The sequence below is a fragment of the Mustela nigripes genome, chromosome 5 (genome assembly GCF_022355385.1).
Source record: "Mustela nigripes isolate SB6536 chromosome 5, MUSNIG.SB6536, whole genome shotgun sequence".
Taxonomy (NCBI): Eukaryota; Metazoa; Chordata; class Mammalia; order Carnivora; family Mustelidae; genus Mustela; species Mustela nigripes.
The window spans coordinates 9,920,193-9,945,081 of record NC_081561.1 but is presented as its reverse complement, the minus strand read 5'-3'; the positions used below and the strand labels follow the sequence as shown (position 1 = coordinate 9,945,081).

The window sequence follows — 24,889 nt, the reverse complement described above, 5'->3', positions numbered from 1 at the left end:
TGGGCACCTGGGTAGCTCAGTGGGTTAAAGCCTCTGCCTTCAACTCAGGTCGTGATCCCAGAGTCCTGGGATCGAGCCCCGCATCGGGCTCTCTCTCTGCTCAGCAGGGAGTCTGCTTCCCCTCCTCTCTCTCTGCCTGCCTCTCTGCCTACTTGTGATCTCTGTCTGTCAAATAAATAAATAAAATCTTAAAAAAAAAAAAAAAAGAAGAAGTTTCTGTGCACTGTGACTCCTGATGCCTTTCATCAAAGGCAGGGCATGGAACTGCTGCCTGGGTTCTGAACCACAGCAGTGAAGTGATCTGGTGATTTTCTCTTCTATAACCTTGAGTCTAGTTGCAGCTGTAAAATAACAGTTCAGAAGACCCGTGGGCACCAGTCACTGAATCTGAACATTTTAGGGTAAATCCTTAGAGAGAGAGGGGCTCAAGTATGGTGCAGGAATGATTTTAAAAGATGGTTTTCAGTAACTACACCGCTTTTTAGATGACACAGAATCCACGGATATCATCAAAAGACGTATGCACAGGAAAAGGCAAGAACTTGATCTGAGGACAGTTTTTACTAGTAATTCAAATCGAGGTGAACTGAAAACTGGAAAAACCTCAACCTTTTATTTGCCCAACACACAGGGAGATGAAAGACAATCCCGACACTTTCTGGAGAGGAATGTGAACTGGATTCTTCTTGAGGTCTGCTTTAACTTCTTGGAGATCACAATATATAGTTGTATTTGGTGGAGTTTTTGTAATGTAAGGACTAAAGCTGGCTTAATAAGATGTTCAGTGATACATGAATGAGGAACGGCTCTAACCACGGACAGACAAGGTTCATAAAATAAAATACTGTGTGTCACTCTTCCCTAGTCTACAGTGATGGCCCAGTGCCTGGAGTTCACTTTGCATCCCACGTTTCAGAGTGGGCAGTTGTCTTTATATCCAGTTTTACGCCTGCAGTTGATGATAATTTTTTTTTTTTTTGCTGGGTATTCAAGCCTGTGCATCTATCTTAGGTAGGGGGTAGACGGTGTTAATGAACACAAGATTGCCTTCCACGTCCTCTGTGGCACAGAGCTAGAGACCATGCAGGGACATAACAGGGCGGGGTTCGGCCCCTGAGCAAAGGCACAACACACCGAGTTTTGTGTGTTTGCCCCATCTATGTCCATCCTGGTTCCACTTGTTCTCATATTTATTTGTCTATAATTTGTTTCTTTTTTCTCAAATCAATACAGCTTTAAGATACCACAGAGAATTCTGAAAAATCATCCGGCATCTTGTGGTTTTTGTAGCTGGACAACTTAGATCTTATTCATCAGCGTGCCGGATTAGTCCTTTTCGGAAACACTGACCCCATCCCCAGATTTTCTGTCATGCTTGTTTTTAACTGTGGCGGCTTACTGAATCAAAGCAGCAGAGTGTGACACCAGCTCAGTGTCATTTTCTTCAAGAATTAACTCATCTTTCCTGAGTTACTGAATAAGCAACACCTGGTCTCATCCAAGACCCTGGGGATGTATTTTTCACCCAAGAAATTTTGGATTTTGACAAGAGAACTGTTCTCCTAAATAACAATGTTGGTGGGGAAGTGGGCATTCACAGACCTAATCTTGGAATCGAAACCCAGACTACACCCTTGACCATGTTCTGTGCATGATTACAGATAGTGTGGACAGTAGCCAGTTCTTTGCTGTTTCCTATCACTTGTCAACTCAGAGCCTCTTCTATTTCTTTCCAAGGAGACTGAATTCTACATCGATGTGATTGAAGTCCCTTTTGGGGGTACCTCTGGGACCCTTCACAATAAAGTGTCCCTTCAGAGTGATGTTGACACTTTCTGGAATGTCAACACTCTGTTGAGAATGGTTTTCATTCTCACAGTAGATGTGGCAAAACTGTTTATAATTTGTACTCTACTTGCTTCCAAAATAGTTTGAAGCAGCTTATAATAGAAATGTAAGTGCATATGGTCAAAGCATTCAAACGTAGATGAAAGAGGGATTTGAGAACACCTACACAAAGAAGTAAATGTACAAGAAATCAAGGACTGTAATAAATTGTAATTGTAATTAATCACTTACGAAGAGTAAGTGATTGCTCACTTGTGCTTCCTGAAAGTGAAATGTAAAGACACATGAGTTAGGTAACATTTAGGTAAAAGTCAGTCACATCTAAAAAATACCTTCAGGGTTAGACAGAATTTATGACTCTTTTTCAGGGTCAATAACCACCACCACCACCATCACTTTATTTTTTAAATTTTTTTAAAGATTTAATTATTTATTTGGGAGGGGGGTGAGTTGAGGGGAAGGGGCAAGGGAAGAGGGAAAGAAAGAAACTCAAGCAGACTCCCCACTGAGCATAGATCTGGACATGGGGGTTGATCTCGTGACCCTGAGATCATAACCTGAGCTCAAATCAAAGGTCAGATGCTTAATCAACAGTCACACAGGCACCTCTACAATTTAATTTAAGTTTTTAACAGTAGATCCTGGAAGGATAATGTTATGTTAACTTTTTATTTAGCAAAGATTAAAAATAATGGACAATTGGTTCTTGGTTATTGGTCAATACATTTTACTTAATATGGAATATAGATCTGAGTGTCGCTACGAGGCATCTAGTACATAGCTGCCCAACTTTTTATTATTTTATCATTTGGATATGATTTGATATAAGTAATTCTAGCTTGTGGATCAGTCAGTGTTCTCCAAAGAAACAGAACCCAAGACCAATAAATAGTCTCTCTTTCTGTCCCTACATATTACATAATACATGTATAATATAAATGTACATAATCCATGTACAATATTTATATATGCAAAGAGAGACAGACAGACAGAAAGGGAGAGAATTATTTTAAGAAATCTATGTGATTGTTCATATGATTGTGAGGACTGGCAAGTCTATCTATAGGACTAAGGCTTGTGGGGTGGAGATTCAGGTGAAGTTTGAGTGAAATTCAGGCAAGCACTGATAGGCAGTCCTGAGAGTGAATTTCACAGGGCAGTAGACTGGAAGTGCAGTATAATTTCTATGTTGTAGTGTTGAGGAGAATCACTTCTTTGGGAAACCTGCATTTTCTCTCTTGCTTTCAACTGATTGGATGAGACCCACCCACATTATGTGTAGAGTGATTTGCTTTGCTTAAAGTGTATGAATGTAAATGTCTGTCACATCTAAAAAATACCTTCACAGTAGCATCTAGACTGATGTTTGACCAAACAACTAGTTACTGCAGCCCAACTAAGTTGACACATCAAGTTAACCATCACCTGTTGTATTTAGTAATAACTAATTAATTCATAGTAATACCTTATGGAGTGTTGAGGCCCATGGATTTGACATACTAAATGCGTTCTCCATAATCACCACTTTAATTCTGTTCCAACTCAGTCTCAAGTGAACACAAGCTCCTGCCTGGAATTGTTGGATTGCTTTTGTCCACATCCACTCTTCCTTTGTTTTAACCTATTGTCCACATGGCATCTTGCTCATCCCTCACTGAAGCCCTCTTATTGTTGCCTGTTGCTTTCAGGGTAAACACCAGCCTACTGTCCTTATTCATCTCAGGTCCACTGCACTTGCTCACTGTGCTCTGGCCACATTGAACTCACTTTTGTTCCTTAGATGCATGGAGCTCTTTCTGGACACTGAACCCTCACAGGTGCTGGGACAGCCACCTTACTGGCCACTGTACTCTCTTCTGAGCTTACATCTCAATTCTCCACTCCCTTGACTAATCAAAGTGAAGTTTCCCTGTCTATCTTATCAAATTCATCATGATGACCACTCACTATTTATTAGTGAGTTTACCTGTGGAAAAAATGTGTTTCTCTCCTTTAAACCATCTGTTGAACACAAAGAGGGAAGAAAGTCTACTTACTTTGCTCGCTAATGAATTTTTAAGGCTTAGCACAGTGATTGGCACAGAGTAAATGTTGACTTGAGATGTCCTTGTTGAGTGAATGCATAAATGAAGAAATGAATGGAAAGTGCTAAGCATAATATCCCAAACATGGCGAGGTTTCTGTATACATGTGTTATTATTACTTCCTGAGTGCTCATGGTGTCTTAAGCTGGACATAGCCACTCTGGCCAGACAATGCAAAGCCATCTAAAGGAGCTGTCATTATTTCTATTTTTAAGATGAAGAAACATACTGAGAAAGATTTAGTAGTTTTTCTTAAGGTCACAGACATCTGGCAAGCATGGAATGGAGATCAGATCCCCATCTTTGGCACTATCTGTTCTCTTTCCCCTCAGGAGTTGCCTTGGTCCTGCTGGCTTTTCCCACTTTTCCCTTTGAGGAAAACATCTAAGGGGAAAGTACCTGGATTGATTCAAATTGTTGAATTTGAGTTTGAAGGGGATGGTCTCTTACCTTCAGTTTCTGTCTTATGTAACCCATTTGACTCTCCAGGTTCCTCTTGGAGCACCACTGAAGGGGTTTCTCAGCAGGTCTGCCTACCAAAAAAAACTAGAACCTCTTGCTTAGATTCCCTTCATAGGACACCCCAGAAGCTGTCTATAATTCATTACTTCATAATGAAAACAAAAATACTAGTTCAGAATGACAGAACCTAAACTATTGAAAAATTCTGTTATGAAAAATTATGAAGTAGTTAACAAACAAGGAAATGGGAGTGGCTGCCCTTTGCTGAATCCCCACTATATGCCAGGCATGAAGCAATGTGCTGTATATGTGTTATCTTCTTAACCCTCACTTCCGTCCCGTTTTTGGGGCCAGGAGATTAAAGCTCAAAGACTCTAAGAAGTTTCCCCAAGATTACGGAGCTGGTAAGTGGTGGAGCTAGGATTTAGATGTAGGTTTGCCTCTTTTTAAGGATGGTGTCTTTGTACTAATCCCATTTACCTTTTGTCTATCTGTTGGCTTTGACATGCAAAATGCATGTTCATTTATTCTTTTCTGTGACTCTCATTGGTCTGTCAAGATTGCATAGTCCTTATAGGGAGGTTTTTATTACGTCTGCAGAAATTTCCCCATCTAGGCATCTGCTATTGTTTTTTGTTAACTTCCAAAGAAGATTCTTTTATGTGCCATAGATCAGTCAAGTTCCAGGCAATGCTTCCCTAAAGTGCAACCTGTAAATGTCTTCTGGGGATGGTTCCCTTCCTTCCCCCCAGATGTTGGGGTGGTAGGAAGTTTGTGCAGGCTCTTGGCAGGAAAAGAACATTTGTAGGTCAACCAATCCTTGAGAAAATCATCTGCAGGTTTCTGTGAGCAGAAGCTGACTTCAAAGACCTTTTTATGTTACACTTTCAGACATTCTATCTGGCTCCAGCAGCCTGGGCTTTACTGAATAGTCATCCCAAGTCCGTGAGCACAGGCTACAGTGAATTTCTTTCCAACACTGATGTTCCAAAGATCATAGGGATGGACGGAAAGGGAAGACCTAGAATTTTCAGGAAGTTCTCACTTGGACAGTGAAAACCCTTCAAGGCTCTTCTAGAACACTTGCTGCTGGAGTTTCAGATGTGAATTGCAGAATTAACTACCATCCTCAGAGTTGGCTCACCCATGGAGTCCAAAGTACAAAGTAGGAGAAATATGTTGGCTTTTTAAAAACTACCTCTGTAAGAGTACAACACAGTTTAGCTAGTTCACTTGCCTCTTAGAGGAAGGGGAGCCATGTTTGATGTATATATGTATATTCTAAGACTGGGGTGGTCATCCAAATTTGCATAATTTATGTTTGGTTCTATCCAGTGGCAGATCTACCTAGAAAGATTCTTTAAACCCTTTTCCAGAACTGTGTTTTTTTTGATCACGTGTTTTTTGTTTATATGTTTGGTTGGTTGGCTGGTTTCCAATTTTTAATGACATAACCTTGTTACTTTAAATTCACAAGAACTTAGTAGCATGTATATTTGCTCTTACATTGCAATAACGTATATAAAAGAATTTAAGACCACCTAATGCCACTTAAGTTTGTTGTTTCTTACATGTATTCAGTAAAAAATAGGAGATGCAGAGAGTAGGTAGTGGAAGACACTCATTCATTTTGCATAAATATTCTGTTGTATGATTTGACAAATCATAATGGCTTGTTCTGAAATGATTTTTGTGTAGTGTATGTCATAATCCACTGAATATTAGATCATTTTTTTTGAGAAGAAGTATTCTATTATGAATACATTGCAACTTACATTTGAAAGTCATTTTTCCAGTTATCATTGATTTAGAAAAGGTTTTTTTTTTTTTTTTAAATTTCAGAGGAAGGCAGCATGTTGAATAGAATTTGTCTATGACCTATAGAATAACTAAAGAGCTACAATCACTAATAATTTATTTTTGTAATTCAATTTGCATATTTATGAATTAACTGATGAGTAAGTCATCATAAATATGTTCTTTCAGCACCTCTACAAGTTGATAATAGAATTCTCTGTGATCGATTAATGAGGCTGTTTGACAAGAGTGAACAAGGAGAAGCCCAAGGTAGGAGACTAATTATTCTCTATCTTTTGTATTAACATTAGTTGTAAATTCATCAAGATGTGTTCTTGCAAATGTTGATCTGTGTTTTCTAAATATAACCACTCACTGAGGACCTACGTGTGTCTTTGATGGTTGCAAATACTTAAATATAGCTAAAGCTGGGGGGAAAGGTAACTATGGCCCAGTTTTCTAGAATTCAATAGAACTTATAACCCTAGATAGTGAAAGTGATTTACCTGCTTTGCAGGATCTTGCAATGGGATATGACATATTTGACATATTTGGATTCTCTAATATGGTGCTATATGCCACTCTTTTTAAAGAGTATGTTTTAGCTCTTAGAGAAATGCTTTGGGTGGTAGAAGACAAGCACTAAATTGTTTTCAATCTTAACATGGGAATTCATACTTGTGAATGTTAGGCTCTTTAAGTAAGTAATTCTCATGTGTATTAATCTAGGAATTTAAAGATAATCCTTTAAAAACTAAAATCTAAATTCTTAGATTAATGCATATAAATTCATGCCAGAACCACACTTGAGATTTTATCAAAGCATGAAGAGTAAATTGTTGTATCCACGTGTATTTAAATTCATTGTTTTTTTTTTTTTCTTCTCAGTGTGTGCTTAGTTCTTCTCAAGGTATCTTTGTCTCTTTCTTATTTAAATAACTTCTTAAAATACTTGTGAGGAGACAGGGGTCATGGTTAAGTCCTCTATATTTTTAGTTATTTTTCCATTGAATTTATGCTTAGTCTTCTCCGTTTGGTAACCGTCACCTTGGACCAATTTCTTAATCTTTCTTTGTCATCATTTCTGCCAAATGGACATACAATCCCTCCCACAATGGAGTAGTTATGGGGATTAAATTATTCGCTAATACATGGGCAGACATCATAAGCACACACACAGAGAATAATGAAGATAATTGATAATGATAAAAACATTAATACCAGCTAAATAGTTGGTGAGTACTGACCAGGTGTCTGGCATCATCCTAAGCACTGTTGAATTCTAAACAGGGTAAGTAATATCTTACTTAAACCTCCTAACAATCCTGAAAGATAGGCCGCCTTTTTTGATCCCCATTTATAGAATGGCATCCCCTAAAATTTTTATTCCTGCCTAGATACAGTTCCCCTTAGCTTTTTTTTTTTACTACCAGTTTGTGTAACTTTTTTTTTTTTTTTTTGTCTTTGTAAACCAAACAGACTCATTTTTCAGGCCAGCTTGATCCCTCATTTTGAGGGATCCTCACTTGAATGAAGAATTAGTCAGGATTCCCCCAGAGAAACAGAATCCAATAGAACCAATAGAAAGAAAGAGAGAGAGATTTATGGCAGCTGGCAAGTCTGAAACCCTTAGGACACACTGGTAGGGTGGAGATTCAGGTAAGAGTTGATATAAAATTCAGGCAGGAGTTGAAGTCTTGAGTCACAATTCTGCAGGGCAGAAGGCTGGAAGTTCAAGTAAGAGATAATGTCGCAGTCTTGAAGCTCAATTCCTTCTTTTTGGAGGAAACCTTAATCTTTACTCTTAAGGTTTTCAAATGACTTGATGAGGCCCTTTCACTTCATGAAGGGGGATCTGCTTTGTTCAAAGTCTACTGATATAAATGTTAATCACATCTAAAAATTACTTTTGATGGCAACATCTACACTGGTGTTTGAACAAATATCTGGGCATAAAAAATGGCTATGTTTAAATTAATGTGAGTCAGCAAATACGTATTGAATATCTTTTTGTGTGTGTGTGCGTGCTAGGCATTGGGCAATGCACTTTTATACTTATTATGTCTTTTCCATTCTGACAAGTCTTTGCAGCCTGGATCCTGGAAACCGCCCAGGTACACCTGATAGGCTTTCGAAATCATTTGTGAGCTTTCCAAAGCCTATGGAATTTACAGAATGAATAGTCAGGCACTGTTCGTCGGTACTATACAGTCAGCTATATTGTACAGGAGGATATAATGGAGACTTAGAAAGTTTAAGAATTTATGCAAGGGAATATGGTGAACCAGTGAGCAAAGAAAGCAGTCTTTTGGTAGCAGCAGCCCAGTTCGCCTCTCCAGTAACCTACCTCATGTTCTGTTGGACACTGGGCTCTCTTCCTTTGGTTAAAAAGTATCTAGGTTTTTGTTAAAATCCTAACTTTGGAAGCATGCAAAAATTCCATATTTTATCTTCCAGGATTTTCGCCCAAGCCTGGAAGAGAAAGGATTATTGTATATTTACAGTGTACATCTAGCTAGATGAATAGATGCATTTTGTAGATGATGCTGTTTTCAGAAGATAGAGAGAGAAAGAAAACACACATACCATTTATATAAATGCAGGCATTTCTATGCAAATAAACAAGGCAGCCCAGATGAAGTCCTTCTGTGTTTGCAAAGCTCAGGAACTGTTCTCAGGGATCCTAACTTGAAAAATGAACCCAAGGGCTCCAGCTTCTCCTACACCTATTCATCTCCTAAGTTGATTTCAGCAAAGCAGTGAGTAGGGGTGAGAGGGTAAGGTAAACAACATGTGATATTAACACACAGAGAAGCGGCGTATCTACTCTTCAGGAGGTAATTTGGTAAGTGGGAAAAAGGCTTTCATTTAGAGCCTGTACTTGACTCACTTTGGGAACATGACAGGAAGAACAAAAGTTGTTGGCATCGGGCTTGTTTTTTAATCTTAAAACTTGTTCTGGCCTTTAGCAATTTCCCAGGACATTAAACAGAAAATAACTTGCTAAACTGTAGATTATCGAAAACCAGGCTCTATCCCCAATAAGAAAAAACGTGGTTAGATGACTGTGTGGCAAGCCACTGTTAAAGTGACAAAGAGCCAAGTCAAATCTTGTTTGATTATCTTGGGGTAAATAGATGAGAGCTTCAAGGAGATTGTGGATTCTGAAGAGCCAGAGAGTTCCAGAAAAAGACCTGAGCTCCAAGCCACCTCTGCCTATGGTGAGGCCTCTGAGGGACATGTTCAGAAAAGTATAATTCTGCTTGAAAGTTCTTCCTTGGAACAGGTGAGTCTCAAATGTATATCGAGAAATGTAAGATAATGTCTCTTTTTAAAATAGCAAGTTGAAATGTCTGTCCTATATATCGTCCACTGATTTTACTTGCCAACACACCCCTGTGCAGAACACGTGATTCATGATTTGCCTAAATCTTTCCCCTTATTTTTTATACATTTTTTAGCAACCAGAACTCATGCTATTTATCAGTATCAATCCCAGTCCTCACACAACTTAATTTTACTTCAACTAGTTTTATTTCATTTACCTCAAGAAAAAAGATAGGTTAATTCAAGCTAAATAGGAAAAAAAAAAAAATCACTGGGGAGTGGTACTTACTTCAGACCATTGTTAGGAGGAGGAAGAGGAGCCTTTCATAAAGAATCCAGCACAGAGAAAGTGCTCTTTAAATGGCAGGGGCAGGGGGAGAGAAAAAATGGTCATCCATGTTCTCACCTTCATGGTGTCAGGAAGTTTTGTGAACATTGTGTGTAGGAAAGTACTTCAGACTTGTTCTTAGAGTTCATGGCTTTCAACCTTGGTTCTGATATTTATATGAATTTGAATCTCTGTATGAAGTAGGATGAAATAATTTAAACGTTTCATGGGGGTCGTGGGGATTAATATGTGTCCAAATGCCCAGCGGTTGATGTTTCTCTTTTCTTATGACTTATGTTACGTATTTGTTGAGACTGTGACCTATGCTTACTTTTTTTTTTTTTTTTAAAGATTTTTATGTATTTATTTTGAGTGAAGGGGAGAGACAGAGATGGTAAGAGTGGAGGGAAGAGCTGAGGGTGAGGGAGAGAGAAAATCTCAAGCAGATTCAGCACTAAGCATGGAATTGGATGTGGGGCCCAATCTCACAACCATGAGATCACGACCTGGGCCAAAATCAAGAATCGGCCACTTAACTAACAGAGCGACCTAGGCATCCTACCTCTAATTTTTATGGCTGTTGTAAGGGTGAACTGATACTTTAAAAAGTCAAGGTGTTTTTTTTTTTTTATTTAAAGATTATTTATCAGAGAGAGAGAAGGCACAAACAGGGAGGAAAGGCAGAGGGAGAAGCAGGAGCCCAACATGGGGCTCGATCCCATGACCTTGGGATCATAACCTGAGCTGAAGGCAGACGCTTAACCAACTGAGTCACTCAAGTGTTCCAAAGTCAAGGTGTTTAAATGGGGATAGGAGAAGTTCCAGTAGAGCTGAGAGCTGTTTGGTGAGTCCATTCTCAAACTATTTATCTATACTTATTAATGGATGTGGAAACTGGGTGGATGTCTTATAATCTCAACACTGGATGGCCTCTAGGGGTGGATGTGGGGTGACAAAAGAATCGAGACCATAAAAAAAGAGATGAAAACGACCTTAACTAAAACATCATGGGACTGGGCTGGGAATTGTCTGGTACAGAGATTACGGTGGGAAAACTCAACAGACAGAGATCCTGACAGTTAATGTGTTTCCTGGAGAAAAAAAATAATACTGAATACTACAAAACCAAAAGAGCAATGGGTGTGCGTTTGAGAGTCAACTGAGTCTTGGAGTCAATTGAGAGGTCCCATTTCAAGGGTTATGCAAATGATGACCTGTTACTTTAATTGTTAATTGTTAATTGTTTAGTTACCTGAGTATATAAAACTTTTCAGAAATATTTGCACTGACTTTATATATCTTATAAACATTCGAAAGCTTATAAGAAAGACCTGATATGACTTAGGTCTGAGGATTATCCAGTAAGAAATAAATCTCAGCCATTAAGGGCATAATGTTAATAATGTTAATGAATTTATTCACAGAAGAAATCCAGGGAAGCGATAATGCATTGTTTTTTGAATAAGTATTGAATTAAAAATAAAATTATTTTATTTTATTTTTTAGCTACCAGAGGGAAGTGTTTTCCTGGGCATTTTCTCATATTTACTTTATGTGATGTATCTGCTCTTAATCAGTTGCAGATAACTAGGTTTTCCTCTGAATTTTAATAATAATTCATATATTTAGTTTATTTCATTAGGAAGCCATGCTTATGGGAGGTTTTAATATACTACAGTAAGGAAAATTATTTTAAGTTTTTGTCTTGATTTTATTCTTAATTTAAAAAAATATTTACTTATTTGACAGAGAGAGAGAGAGAATGCAGGAGGGGGGGCAGCAGAGGGAGAGGGGAAAGCAAGCTTGCTTCTGAACAAGGAGCCTAATGTGGGTCTTGATCCCAGGACCCTGGAATCCTGACCTGAGCGAAAGACAGATGCTCAACTGACTGAGCCACCCAGGCACCCCAAGTTTTTGTATTGATTTTAAAAATGAGATACAGCATCTAGGATAGTGTTGAAATATTATATTAGCTTGAACCAAGCGTCTTTCATGGAGACAGTATGAAAAGCTCATCAGTGTGTATTGGCAGCTAGCCCTACTTTTCTAAATTTTTTCATAACTGCCTGACATTTGGCAATGGGCAATTTTGAAACAAATCTAGCATGTGTGAATGAGAGTCAAGTATGATCCCTCACTCTTGAATATGAGAGAAAATGTAGATATGTAAAATCCATAATAAGATCTACACAAATAAAAGATGGATGTCATAAGACACTTTAACAGGTTAATCAGCATATTTTCCATAAGCCAGAGCATATTCTCTGCTGTGGTTAGCATAGAAAACTTTTTGAGATTAGTGGAGTTTTAAAATCACTAAAGACATTTATATGAGCTAAACTTCTATTTTGTTATTTAACCAATACAGTAGCTTATCTATCACTTCTTAAATATTACATTAGACGTAAATATAAATGAAGATATAATGAATAAAATTATAGAGATAAACAGAACAAGAGTGCTAACATTATTTCATAGAGAGAAAAAAAAAAGCAGTAGTGCTTTTCCACATGTTAATTCAAGGGAAACCATAATGACCCTGTCATGGTCCATAGTTGGCAAGCATCAGCTAATTCAGTGCCTTTTCTGACATAGGCAGGGAAAATGCCACATTATTATAAATGTGAAAGATGGCTCTCCAAAGCAGAAATACAAATTTCCAAATTAAAACCTCATGGAATCCCTTTCAGTTTTAATATGTGGTTAAATCTATATTAAAAAAAAAAGTGCTGTCCAATTTATGGCACTCCAATTTTTCCTTACTTAGCTCCCATTTTATGTATTTATTTTCTAATTCCTCATTAATTACCTGGCATACATTCTGAACATCCCAGAATGTTCGGATGGAGGCATTTTTGCCAAAGCAGACTGGCATTGAAGGAGCAGCAGGTTACCATTTAGAATGAGTAAACATATTTCAGTGATGTTATCTTTGCTCTGAAAATCTTTACCTAATGCAGCCACAATCAATTATTTATTTACTTACTGTCAGTTCACATTTTTTCAGCACCTCTAAGAAAAAAAAGATTTGCAAAACAAAAAATATTATGAGTTGTTACTTTTTTCATTGAAATTTATTTTATATCTTATCTTTTTTTTTGCTGTGATTCACAAGATTTTTTTTATTAATTTATTTATTTTCAGCATAACAGTATTCATTATTTTTTCACTACATCCAGTGCTCCATGCAATCCGTGCCCTCTATAATACCCACCATCTGGTACCCCAACATCCCACCCCCCCGCCATTTCAGAACATAAATTTTTCTCCATCTTTTCTTTCTTCCTTTCTGGTAATAGGCATTATTAAATCTGATAATTAGGCATTGAGGTCACTGAAGAAATTTCTATCATGAAAAAATGTGTAGGCATATAGCATAACAGAATGACTAAGGCAACTAATTTTATAGGCATCTATCTCTGGTGTACAAACATGGTCCAGGGATAACATTTTGTATATCTAGAGACTGGGTGAGCTGATCATTCTTTAAAAATCTCCATTGGCATAATTTCTTAGAACTGAAAATTCAGTATCTCTAAACTGTCAGAGAATTTGAGGTTGTATTATTGGATACAAATCTAAAGAACAAAAACTCTTTATTTTTGAACGGTAAATGCCTTTCTTTTAGTAGTCACGTAAGCCATAGAGTATGACTCATGTACTCCCAGGAGCCTACTGGACATGTTCCAGAACATGAAGCCACGTTACTGCTGCTTGGAATTGGGTCAAGGAAGGAGAAGTGTCATGTTTTGGAGTATAGGTTTATATGTGTTAAACCATGTGTCAGAAAAAACAAAGTAGGGGAGCTGAATAATCTTCAGTAGATTGTCATATTCTATTAAACTTCTACATCCTGTTCTAAACTTCTGAATTTCAAATTGTAGTAAAGTGGTTCCTGACATGTCTAGCCATTCCCCTTTGTCTTTTATCAGTAGGTAGTCCACCACCAACCAACACTCAGCCTTGCTCATAGTTCAAGGCAAGCTCAAGTGGCTGTCAGTTAACATTTTGACCAGATATCCTCTCGCTTTCAGGAAGACAGAGGGACATTTCTGAAGCACAGATATTGATGAAAGGGTTTCTTGTTTGCTGTTTGAGGGCAAACCATGCTACTTTTTATGTAACTTTTTTTTTTGCAACTTCATCATGCTGAGAATGCCACACAAAATGTGATTTTATTAAATATATTTGTAAAACAAAACAGCGTCAGTTTGACAAATTATTTAATAATTCTTCTCTCCTTTGCCCAGTTCCTCCCATTCTCTTATAAGTTCCTTGTATAACCAAATTTCCTTCAGAAACTCAGCCCTCAGTTATATGTCAGCAGAAGAAAACTTGTGCTAAATAGGACAGAAATGAGAATGCTACATTGTGTTCAAGAGAAGGGAACCCCCACACATGATATTTAACACTTACAGTAGTACCTCAGGAAATAAGTAAAGATACTTATGCTTTATTCCATGAGCTTCTTTACATGAAAATCCTGTTTTTGTTGGGTTTGTTTGTTTATGTTCAACACCAAGTGCAGAGCCTGGCAGAAAACATGAAGTATACCCTCACTTTTAAATGAATGAATAAATAAATGGGTGAATTCTGTGGATAACTGGTAGGGTAAAATTCTCATGGCTATCTTTAGCATATAAATGTTCTCTGATACCAATTTTCTCTACTACAATCTAATGTCACTATGTGGTGTTTGAATTTGATACTTTCATACATATCTCAATTATAGTTAAAAATATTTGTGTCATAGACTAGAGAAAAAGGCTCTTTTATCTCTTACAGATTTATTGAGGTATAATTGAAAAATAAAACTATAATATATTTAAAGTATATAATGTGATGACTTGGTATTCTTTTTTTGTTTGTTTTGGGAGATTGCCTAAGATCTACTATCTTAGCAAAACTAACAAAAACTAGTACAGTCTAGTATTATTAACTAAAATCCTGATGTTATACCTTAGATTTTTCAAACTTATTCAACCTATAACTGAAAGTTTGTACCTTTGATCAACATCTCTCCATTTCTCATATTCCCCACTGAGACAACTACCATTCTATTCTGTTTCTATGAATTTGACTTTGTGATTTTTTTTTTAAGATTTCACATATAAAAGATACCATATAGTATTTGTCTTTTTCTATCTAGCTTATTTCACTTGTATAAAAATCTCAACAAATTAGGTATAAATAAATGTACATCAACATAATAAAAACCATCTATGACAAGCCCACAGCTAACATCATAGTGGTGAAAAGAAGAAAGATTTCCTGAATGATCTGGAATAAGACAGGAATGCCCACTTTTGCCACTTTTATTAAATATAGTACTAGAAGTCCTAGCCAGAGCAATTAGATAAGAAAAGGAAATGACATCCAAATCAGAAAAAGTTTCTTAAATAATTTAGTAGTGAACATTCATTGCATGCTTACCGATTCTATTTTACACACTTCACATAAGTTAACCTCACAATGGCCTTAAGAAAAATTATTATTTTCATGTTATAGAAGAGCAACATGAAGCATAGCAAGGCTAATTGAAGGTTTGTAGCTAAGTTGCTGAGCAAGGATTCAAACAGAGGGTCTTAACCATTATAATATATTGTTAGGGGCAGTTCATAGTATTCAAGGAATATGGATTTTAATGTAAAACTTTCTGTCATTTTTCCGGTATTTTGGAGGAAGTGACATTTTAAGCCAATTAAGTGCTTTTGACATCTTTTAAATTATTTTATAAGAAATATGGACCAATATATCTTATGAAATGAGTGATGACACTATTTCAACTTGTATTTGATAATACAAAACAAAAAACTCAACTGCCCCCAAAAAACCAAAGCTGAAACATTTCTATCATAGCTTAAAGGCTCAGTGACATTCCTTGGAGTTAAGCTGATAAAATAATGTCCAAGAAAGAATGAATTACAAAATAATCATTCTGTTATTTTTGAAAATACAGAGCATTAAAAAGAAGTGGCTAGCATTTTACACTACCTACTATTGAATTAATACCTTATATAGCTTGTTTCACCTTAAAAAAGGACTGTCATTCCCCAAATACAAACCATATTAAAAATAAAATTCTTCTCCACAATCTGTAGTTAATCACGTTCTACTCTTTTTTCTTTCTTTCTTTCTTTCTTTTTTTTTGGAAGCTTAATCAGCTCTCCTCTTGTCAAATCTAATCTTGCATTCTCTGAGTGACATATCTCTGTCATGTTCCGCTCACCTTGAAGTTAGGAGCTTGTCCTGTTTGTACGTCTTTCTACCCAACACCCATCCTAGAGTTCAATATTTGCTAATTAGCTATTTATTGAACGGGCATTTGATACCTAACATATTGGATAAAGGAATACTGGCAAACATCTGAACCATTCGCCTCCTAACATATCTTCCTAAGGTCAATGAATCCAGTTAGAATTTTTATATGTTAAGACGAAACAAAGTCATGACAGCCTGTGGCTACTGTTCTTTGTATTCTTTAACTCTAGCTGTCATAACAAAATACCACAGCCTGGGTGGCTTAAACAACGGATATTTGTTTCCCAGTCTTCTGGAGGCTGGAAGTCTGAGATCAGGGTGCCCATGTGGGTGGTTTCTGGAGAGATTCCTCTCTCCGGCTTGTAGGTGGTTGCCTTTCCCCATACCTTCACAGGGTAGGGAAAGAGAGAGACCATAAACTCTCTGGCTCTCCTTATAAGGGTGGTAATCCCATAATGAAGGTTCTACCCTCAACAACCTCATTGACATCTAATTATTTTCAAAAGGCCCCATCTCCACTACAGTCACCTTGGAGATTAAGGTTTAAACATATGAATTCTGCTGGAACACAATTCAGTCTGTAGAACTCTTCCTTAAAAAATACTAGGTTTTCATGAAAACTTCTCTGCATAGATCTTAGCTCATGAAAAATTCATTTGCCCTGAGTCCTGAAGAATGTACTTGTTTCACAAACGTTTCAGCTGAAGTGCTTCTAGTGGCTGAGTGCTTTGTTTATTTTAGGATAGAGCTTTGCATGGCAGAGAGCCCTCGGGCTGAGAAAGAAGGCTGTTCAGAGACAGGTGGACTGCCAAGGCTCTGAGAAGTTGCACTCCTTCTTCCCTATCAGGGACCCAAAGTGCTTCTAAATATTCCTGGAAGAAGATTTTTGACATGCACTTTTAGGAGAGACAAAATAAAATAAAATTGCCTACTTTATGGTTAATGTTTAGAAACTTTTCTTCAATCATATGAAATCTGGTTTGTACCACCACGATTCTGTGCCATCTATCAATTTGGAAAGGATGAAATCTTTTCAAACATGGCTGAATGTGTACCATTTTTGCCAGTTCAGTTGCTCACTCTGAGCATTTAATGCGTTAGAATATAGAATGTATGGTACAGTGGAGCATGGTTTGAGAAAAAGCAGAAAACACATGTATAATCCTGGGGTTGAAAATTTCCAGAAAAACCCAACTATTTGACTCTTAGCTTCTTGAAGTGAAAATTTGAATGACTTCATTTCCAAAAAAAAGTGAGATGCAAAAAAAGTGTGTGTGTGTGTGTGTGTGTATGTGTGGAGAGAGAAAAAGATAATTATCAGTGAAATTGCTTAAGGATCATTAAAATGAAAAAAAAAAGGATATATAAGAAAATCATCTCAATGAGAATTTTTGATGTTGAGTCCTATGTACCAAGTCGGTTGAAACATGAGTTCTCTGTAGAATTTGCACACATCCAAGAAAAAGTCCCAGTATGCACAATCCTCTAACCCCACAATATTGGGTAAGTATATTTACAAAGACTTCCAAACAGGAACTGTTAGACTACAGGAAGCCCATTTTCAATATGTCTGCATAACACCAATTAATATTAACAAGAATTATATCTGAATATGGAGAGAAACAGCCTTTTTAACTTTCACCTCTCTTTCCCCCCTAATAAGTTATTGCTGACCACAATGCTCATTAGTGGCACAATAAAAAGGGGTTACTGGTAAATAATAACAATTCTTTGTAGTTATACGCAGCACCTTTGATCAGAGCAGCTCAAAGCCTTTGTGACTCATTAATTTTTGAAATACCTCAGTGAAGCACGAGGGTGTCAAGGATTACTACTCTCATTTCGTAAACAGAGAAACCAAGTTTTGCAAGAAACTATCCCAAGATCATTCAATGATTTGGTGACAGTATCAGGGATATGATCTATAAGTCAGAGACAATGAGAACAAACAGTGCTCAACCGAAGCCAGCAGCTTCTCAGAGATTGCTAAGAAACTTTCCATAATGCTCAGAAATAATATGGCATATTTTTCATTTTGCTTTTACTTGAATCATTTCTTCTATTAGTAATGAGGAACCCTCCACAGTTTCCCATTTAGATCACTTAATATTGGGGCATTTCCTTGAGTCTTCTCTATGTTTCTATTTCTTCTATATGGAGAAATAGTGTATGTATGTTTTCTATGAAATCACGCAAATTAATTACTGATAGAAAAAAAAAGGAAGAAAACAATTATGTACATAAATCTCCATCTCCATATCTACATATGTTTAGTCCATAGAATATTAATCTATTTCATTCATTGATTTTAAAAAACATGAAAAGATATATGGTATTCTGCTTCATTGCAATACTCATCTGAATGAAGTTCAAGAGTATAGACCTTGCATCATCATCATCATCATCATTATTAACATTATTATTTTTCCAAAGGTGACTTCTCAGTTACAATTGGAAACGACATTCAAAAGATGGCAAATCAGGGGCACCTGGGTGGCTCAGTGGGTTAAGCCTCTGCCTTGGGCTCAGGTCATGATCCCAGGGTCCTGGGATCGAACTCTGCATTGGGCTCTCTGCTCCACAAGAAGCCTGCTTCCCCCTTTCTCTCTGCCTGCCTCCCTGCCTACTTGTGATCTCTGTCAAATAAATAAATAAAATCTTTAAAAGAAAAAAAAAGATGGCAAATCAGATTTTCTTTAAAATTTGTCTTAAAAATCCCTTCTCTGTGTGGTTTATGGGGAGAAAGAACATTTCTCTTCTCCATGATTATTTTTACATTGCCCCTTTGCTCTGTTGCAGTTACGTGAATTTTCAAAAGCTTGTGTCTTGGAACACTTGTGGGGTGAGTGGTAGAGTCTCTAAGAACAGGCATTGCTTTATTTGCACACGCGCACGCGCGCACACACACACACGAGTTTGTATTTTATGTCTTTGTCCCCATGCCCCATTTTCTATTACAGTTTTATACATAGTAGACCTTGTAGATTGTCCGTTGATTTTCTTGTTATTTTGCTGAGTCTTTCCTTTTCTCATACTATTCACTTTATTTTTATGACATACCAATTCTCTCTCATCCTTATGTCTTGTGTTTTTCAGCTAAAACTCAATAATACTGTTTTTAATATGCAGTCTATTGCCCTCTCTCAGGATATCTGAGGTACTAATTAGAATGCACGTTCCTGGGAATGAACATGTAATTACCGTCTCAAAATCTCTGTGATACTAGAGTATATTATAACACAGACCTTCTAGAAGATTCATATACACTTTAAGCTAAAGATTTTATTCTATCATATAATCATTGATAATACTTTTGTGGCACTTACTATGTGACAGGCATTGGTCATAATGTATATGAACTCATTTCATTCCTGCAGAAACCCTTGAGATGTTATTATTTGAAAAAAAGCATGTTGCTAAGAACATAAATTCCTACTCTACATATGAATTTGTAATGTACTAGTCATATATGAGATGATAAGACCTTTAAGCTATGAGGTAGAGTTTCAGATTTAATTCATGATAAGTTGCAAAATTAGTAGAGAAAAATCTTGGCTACCCTTCATTCAGATTGAATTGCTTTTCGAAATAATTATCTCTGGAGTGGCAATTATCTCTTTATGTCTCAGTTATAGAAAAGGATGTATTTTCCAGAAAGTTTTGGACTTTACGGACATTCTTCCATTGTCTGTTTTTGTTCTTAGATTCCTAAAATTTTCTCACAAAAGAACTATCGCCAAAAAAGCATTGTGTCCCCCCCGCCGGGATGTTTCTGGGATAATCAAGGAAATTGGGATATAGACAGGATGTTAGAAGATATGAAAAAAGTTAACTGTTGGAGTAATCAAGAGAGTGTGGAATTGGTATAAGAAAGATCAATGTAACATAATAAGGAAACCAGAAATAGACTAACACAGATAATAGTCAACTGAGTTTTGATAGAAGAGTAAAAAATGCAATGGAGAAAAGAAAGTCTTTTCTAAAAATGGTGCTGGAACAACTGGACATCTATATGCCAAAAACAAACAAACAAAATCCCAAAACAAAAGAGAACCTGGACACAAACTTCACACTTTTCACAAAAGTTGACTCAAAATTGATCATAGACATAAATGTAAAATACAAAACCACAAAATTTCTAGAAGATAATATTAGCGGCATTTTAGATGATGTTAGGAATGGTGATAACTTTTTAGATACAACACCAAAGGCATGATCCAGGAAAGAAATAATTTAAAAGCTGAACTTGATTAAAAACTTCTAGTCTGTGAAAGACAGTGTTAAGAAACTGAAGAGACAAGCCACAGAATGGGAGAAAATATTTCCAAAGATATATCTGGGAAAGGACTGTTATTTGATAAATGTAAAGAACTCTTAAAACTCAACAATAAGAAAGTGAATGACATGATAGGCATATTAAAAGATGCTAAATGTCCATGTGTCAATAGGGGCATGAAAATTTAAAAAAAAAACGAGATACCATTAGCTGCCTATTTGAATGGCCAAAATTCAAAACAGTGACGACATGAAACACTGGTGAGGATATGGAGGAATGGGAACTCTTCATTCATTGCTAGTGGGAGTGCAAAAATGGTATAACCAATTTGGAAGACAGTTTAGCAGTTTCTTAAAAAACTAAGCATACTCTCACTGCATGATCTAATAATAGCTCTTTTCAATATTTACCCAAATGAGTTGAAAATGTGTATTTTCACAAAAACTTACATACAAATATTTGTAGCAGCTTTATTCATAATTACCTAAACTTGGAAACAACCAAGATGTCCTTTAATAGGTAAATGGATAATTAAACCATGGTACATCCTGACAACAAGATATTATTTAGTACTGGAAAGAAATGAGCTTCATACCCTGAAAAAACATGAAGAAAACTTAAATACATGTTACTAAGTGAAAGAAGCCAGTCTGAAGAGGCTGCTTAATGATTCAACTGTATGATATTCTGGAAAAGGTAAAATTGGGAGGCAATAATAAGATCAGATATTAGGTGGGAGGGAAGGACAAATAGGCAGAGCACAGAGAATTTTTAGAGAGTGAAACCATTCTGTAATGGTAAATACATATGACTTCACAGTTTGTCAAAATCCACAGAATGTGTAACACCAAGGATCTTAATGTAAACTATAGACATTGTGTGATAATGGTATGGCAATGTAGATTCGTTGCTTTTATTTATTTATTTATTTTTAATTTAATTTAATTTTTTTCAGTGTTCCAAAATTCATTGTTTATGCACCACACCCAATGCTCTGTGCAATACTAGCCCTCCACAATACCCATCACCAGCCTCACCCAATCCCCCACCCCCTCCCTCCAAAACCCTCTGTTTCTTTCTCAGAGTCCACAGTCTCTCATGGTTTGTCTCCCCCTCTGATTTCCTCCAAATCACTTCTCTCCATCTTCCAATGTCCTCCGTGTTATTCCTTAAGCTCCACAAGTATGTGAAACCATATGATAATTGACTCTATCTGTTTGACTTATGGACAGAAGACACGAACAGACACTTCTCCAAAGAAGACATACAAGTGGCTAGCATACACATGAAAAAATGTTCATTATCATTAGCCATCAGGGAGATTCAAATCAAAACCACATTGAGATACCACCTTATACCAGTTAGAATGACCAAAAGTAACAAGACAGTAAACAACAAGTGTTGGAGAGGATGTGGAGAAAGGGGAACCCTCTTACACTATTGGTGGGAATGCAAGTTGGTGTAGCAACTTTGGAAAACAGTGTGGAGATTTCTTAAGACATTAAAAATAGCACTACCTTATGACCCTGCAACTGCACTATTGGGTATTTACCCCCCAAATACAGATGTAGTCAAAAGAAGGGCCGTCCGTACCCCAATGTTCATAGCAGCAATGGCCACAGTTATTTAATTGTGTAAAGAACCCAGATGCCCTTCGACAGAAGAATGGATAAAGACGTTATGGTCGTAATATATGCAATGGAGTATTATGCCTTCATCAGAAAGGATGAATACCCAACTTTTGTATCAACATGGACAGGACTAGAAGAGATTATGCTGAGTGAAGTAAGTCAAGCCCATTTGTTGATTTTAACAAATACAGCCCTCTGGTGTGAGATGTTGGTGGGGAAGGCTGTGAATATGTGGGACCAGGCAATGTGGGAACTTTCCCTATTTTTGGCTCATTTGTACTGGAAACCTAAAACTGCTCTTAAAAAAGTTTATTATAAAAAAAAATCAGTGCTAGTTTTATAATGTGTCATAATGGCAGGGTTATGAAGAAAATGCACACTTTTTAGGAGATGGATGCTGAAATATTTAATGAAGAAATGTTTAAATGTTTTTCATTTACTCTAAAAAATTTTCAGTGTTCTTGTGTGTGAGTGTGTATAAATATGTGTGTGTGTGTGTAAGAATGTAACAAATATGGCAAAAATTAATCATTGGTAAATCTAGGTAATAGGGATATGATGAATTCACTATATAATTAATTCTACAAAATACTTATTTTGATATTGTTCATAATTAAAAGTAAAAATAAACTTTATCCAGTTACCATATGTTAATTTTTAAACAAAATTTATTTATTTGAAAGAGAGAGAGAGAGCACACACAAGAATGGGGAGGGGCATATGGAGAGGAAAAGACAGACTCCCAAGCAGATTCCATGCCCCCAGTGCGGGGCTCATCTCACAAACCCAAGATCATGAACTGAGCTGAAACCAGGAGTCAGACACTTAACAGACTGAGGCACCCAGGTGCCTCCATATGTAAATTTTAAAAAATGTTAGATTGGCTCATGTTGATTTATTAGCTTAAGGTGCCATGCTTTGGGGCAGGAATTTTCGTGCCCTAATTTGTTTTTTATTTTGTTTTCTTTTGTTTCATTTTGTACAAAACCATGGGAAGCAGGTGTGATGATCTCGATGTTTCAGGTGAAGAAACTGAAGTTGAGATCTTGCTATTCTCTCCTCATTCTTTTTTACCTAAAATTTCCAGATATCCCTTTACTCTTGACTTCTCAGAATTTCTTTCATTTTATTCTTTGAGGTGGATACTGTAGCACTTCGGTATAGGAAGGTGCTCATGAATATTCTTTCCAATCTTTGTATCTGTGCATTCTTTCATTCCTCATGGCTTTCCCTTAGAGTTGTTAACATCAAGCCTCAAGTTTGATAGATTGGCTAAAATATATTTGAGCAGAATGCCCTTCAAATTATTTTTAAGAAACAATTTTCTACTATTGATTTAGAGACTAAGAGATCCATTGTAGCCAGCATAATTTCTGCTTAACTAATTTAACTTGTACAAAATCACATAAGCAAACCTGAAACAAGCCTTCATCAATTTCTTTTTTTTGCCTTTGGATGTAACAATATTGTAAAAAATGAATCAAATAGAGTAAATAGCCCCCAGGTAGAGCAAATGACTCTAATGGTAATGTCCTATACATTCCTTTGGTAGAAAGACTGAAGATGAAGATAAAAATATGGCGAGCAGCCCAAGGGTTAAAGCCCTCCATGTGCTCTATTAGGTAACAGTTGGAATGTGAATACATAGAAGTTCATGCCTTTTTAGAAGGCATGAACTTTAAGCTTTAAACTTTAAGCTGTCCAAATATCTCTTCTGATGGACCATGTGATTTCCAGCAGTGCTTGATGGTCTATAATTGCATGAAGAGACTTATTTTTCAGTCCTTTCATTCATTAAGTTTCCATTTGGTTTCAAGTCCATTATTTGTGGCAGCCCAAGATTACAAATAAAATAATATAATTGTTGTTGATGGGAATTAACCTTCTGTGGGTAGGAGATGTGAGTTCTGGGTCCTGAAGCTCAGCCTAGCTTTGTATTACTTGGATAAAGCAGTCAAACCATCTGGGTCTTGGTTTTCGTGTTTATACAATTCCAGGAAATATGATTGTAAGTTTCTCTTTGGTTCTAAAATGCTAGTGATACTACCTTACATTTAAGTACAGTCATCATAGAAAAGATAGCAGGTAACCCCAAATTCATGTAAGGTTGGGATTTTCTTCTTTCTGGTTTAATTATACTCGACATTGATATTTCTAAAATTTTTGTGAGTGGGAAGGCAACCTGGGCCACATGTTGAGGTGTGGGCTCTTTGTTGGGTTTTGGGTCTGACCAGGAATCCACATTTTAAGCAGATCCTCAGGATGAATCTGCTGCACATGGTCCTCAGGTGGTGCTCTGAGGAGCTCAGCCCTGTAATTCCTGCTAGGAAACGGTGCTCAAACTTTTCTGTGGAACAATCATAAAGCAACTGATTTTCTGGCGCTGCTGACAGACACTTACCCTTTGCACTAATACTTACCCAGGGAGAGGGCCTCGTCAATGTAGGACGTGGCAGAGTAACAAATAAAAATTAGTAGGAAAGCACAGTTTGAAAAGCCTTCCAGGCAATTCTCAAAGGTTGCGTTGACAGTGGTTGGCGGTGATGGCAGGCAGAGAGAGAGAAAGGAGGAAACAGGCTCCCTGCTGAGCAGAGAGCCCGGTGCGGGACTCAATCTCAGGACCCTGAGATCATGACCTGAGCCGAAGGCAGCAGCTTAACCCACTGAGCCACCCAGGTGCCCCTCCTCATATACCATTCTAACCCAGTAGTTATTCTATTTCATAATCTTCATAATCTATTTCTCATCTTCATAATCTTCTCAAGAACTAATTCATAATCTATTATGAATTAATTAATAATAATTATGAATGTAATTCTATTTCATAATCTTCATAATCTATTTCTCATCTTCATAATCTTCTCAAGAACTAATT

The 24,889-nt window shown here is 36.8% G+C and overlaps 1 protein-coding gene across 1 annotated transcript in view; it reads left to right on the top strand.

Moving 5' to 3' along the window:
• The window catches only part of LOC132018527 (uncharacterized), a gene marked incomplete at its 5' end in the record, with an annotated part of 292,774 nt that overhangs the window by 17,932 nt on the left and 249,953 nt on the right, over positions 1-24,889 (top strand). The window contains 2 exons of the mRNA XM_059401496.1: positions 6,393-6,461; positions 9,329-9,477. Coding sequence (XP_059257479.1) covers positions 6,393-6,461; positions 9,329-9,477 — 218 coding nt within the window. The remainder of the gene's footprint in view (positions 1-6,392; positions 6,462-9,328; positions 9,478-24,889) is intronic.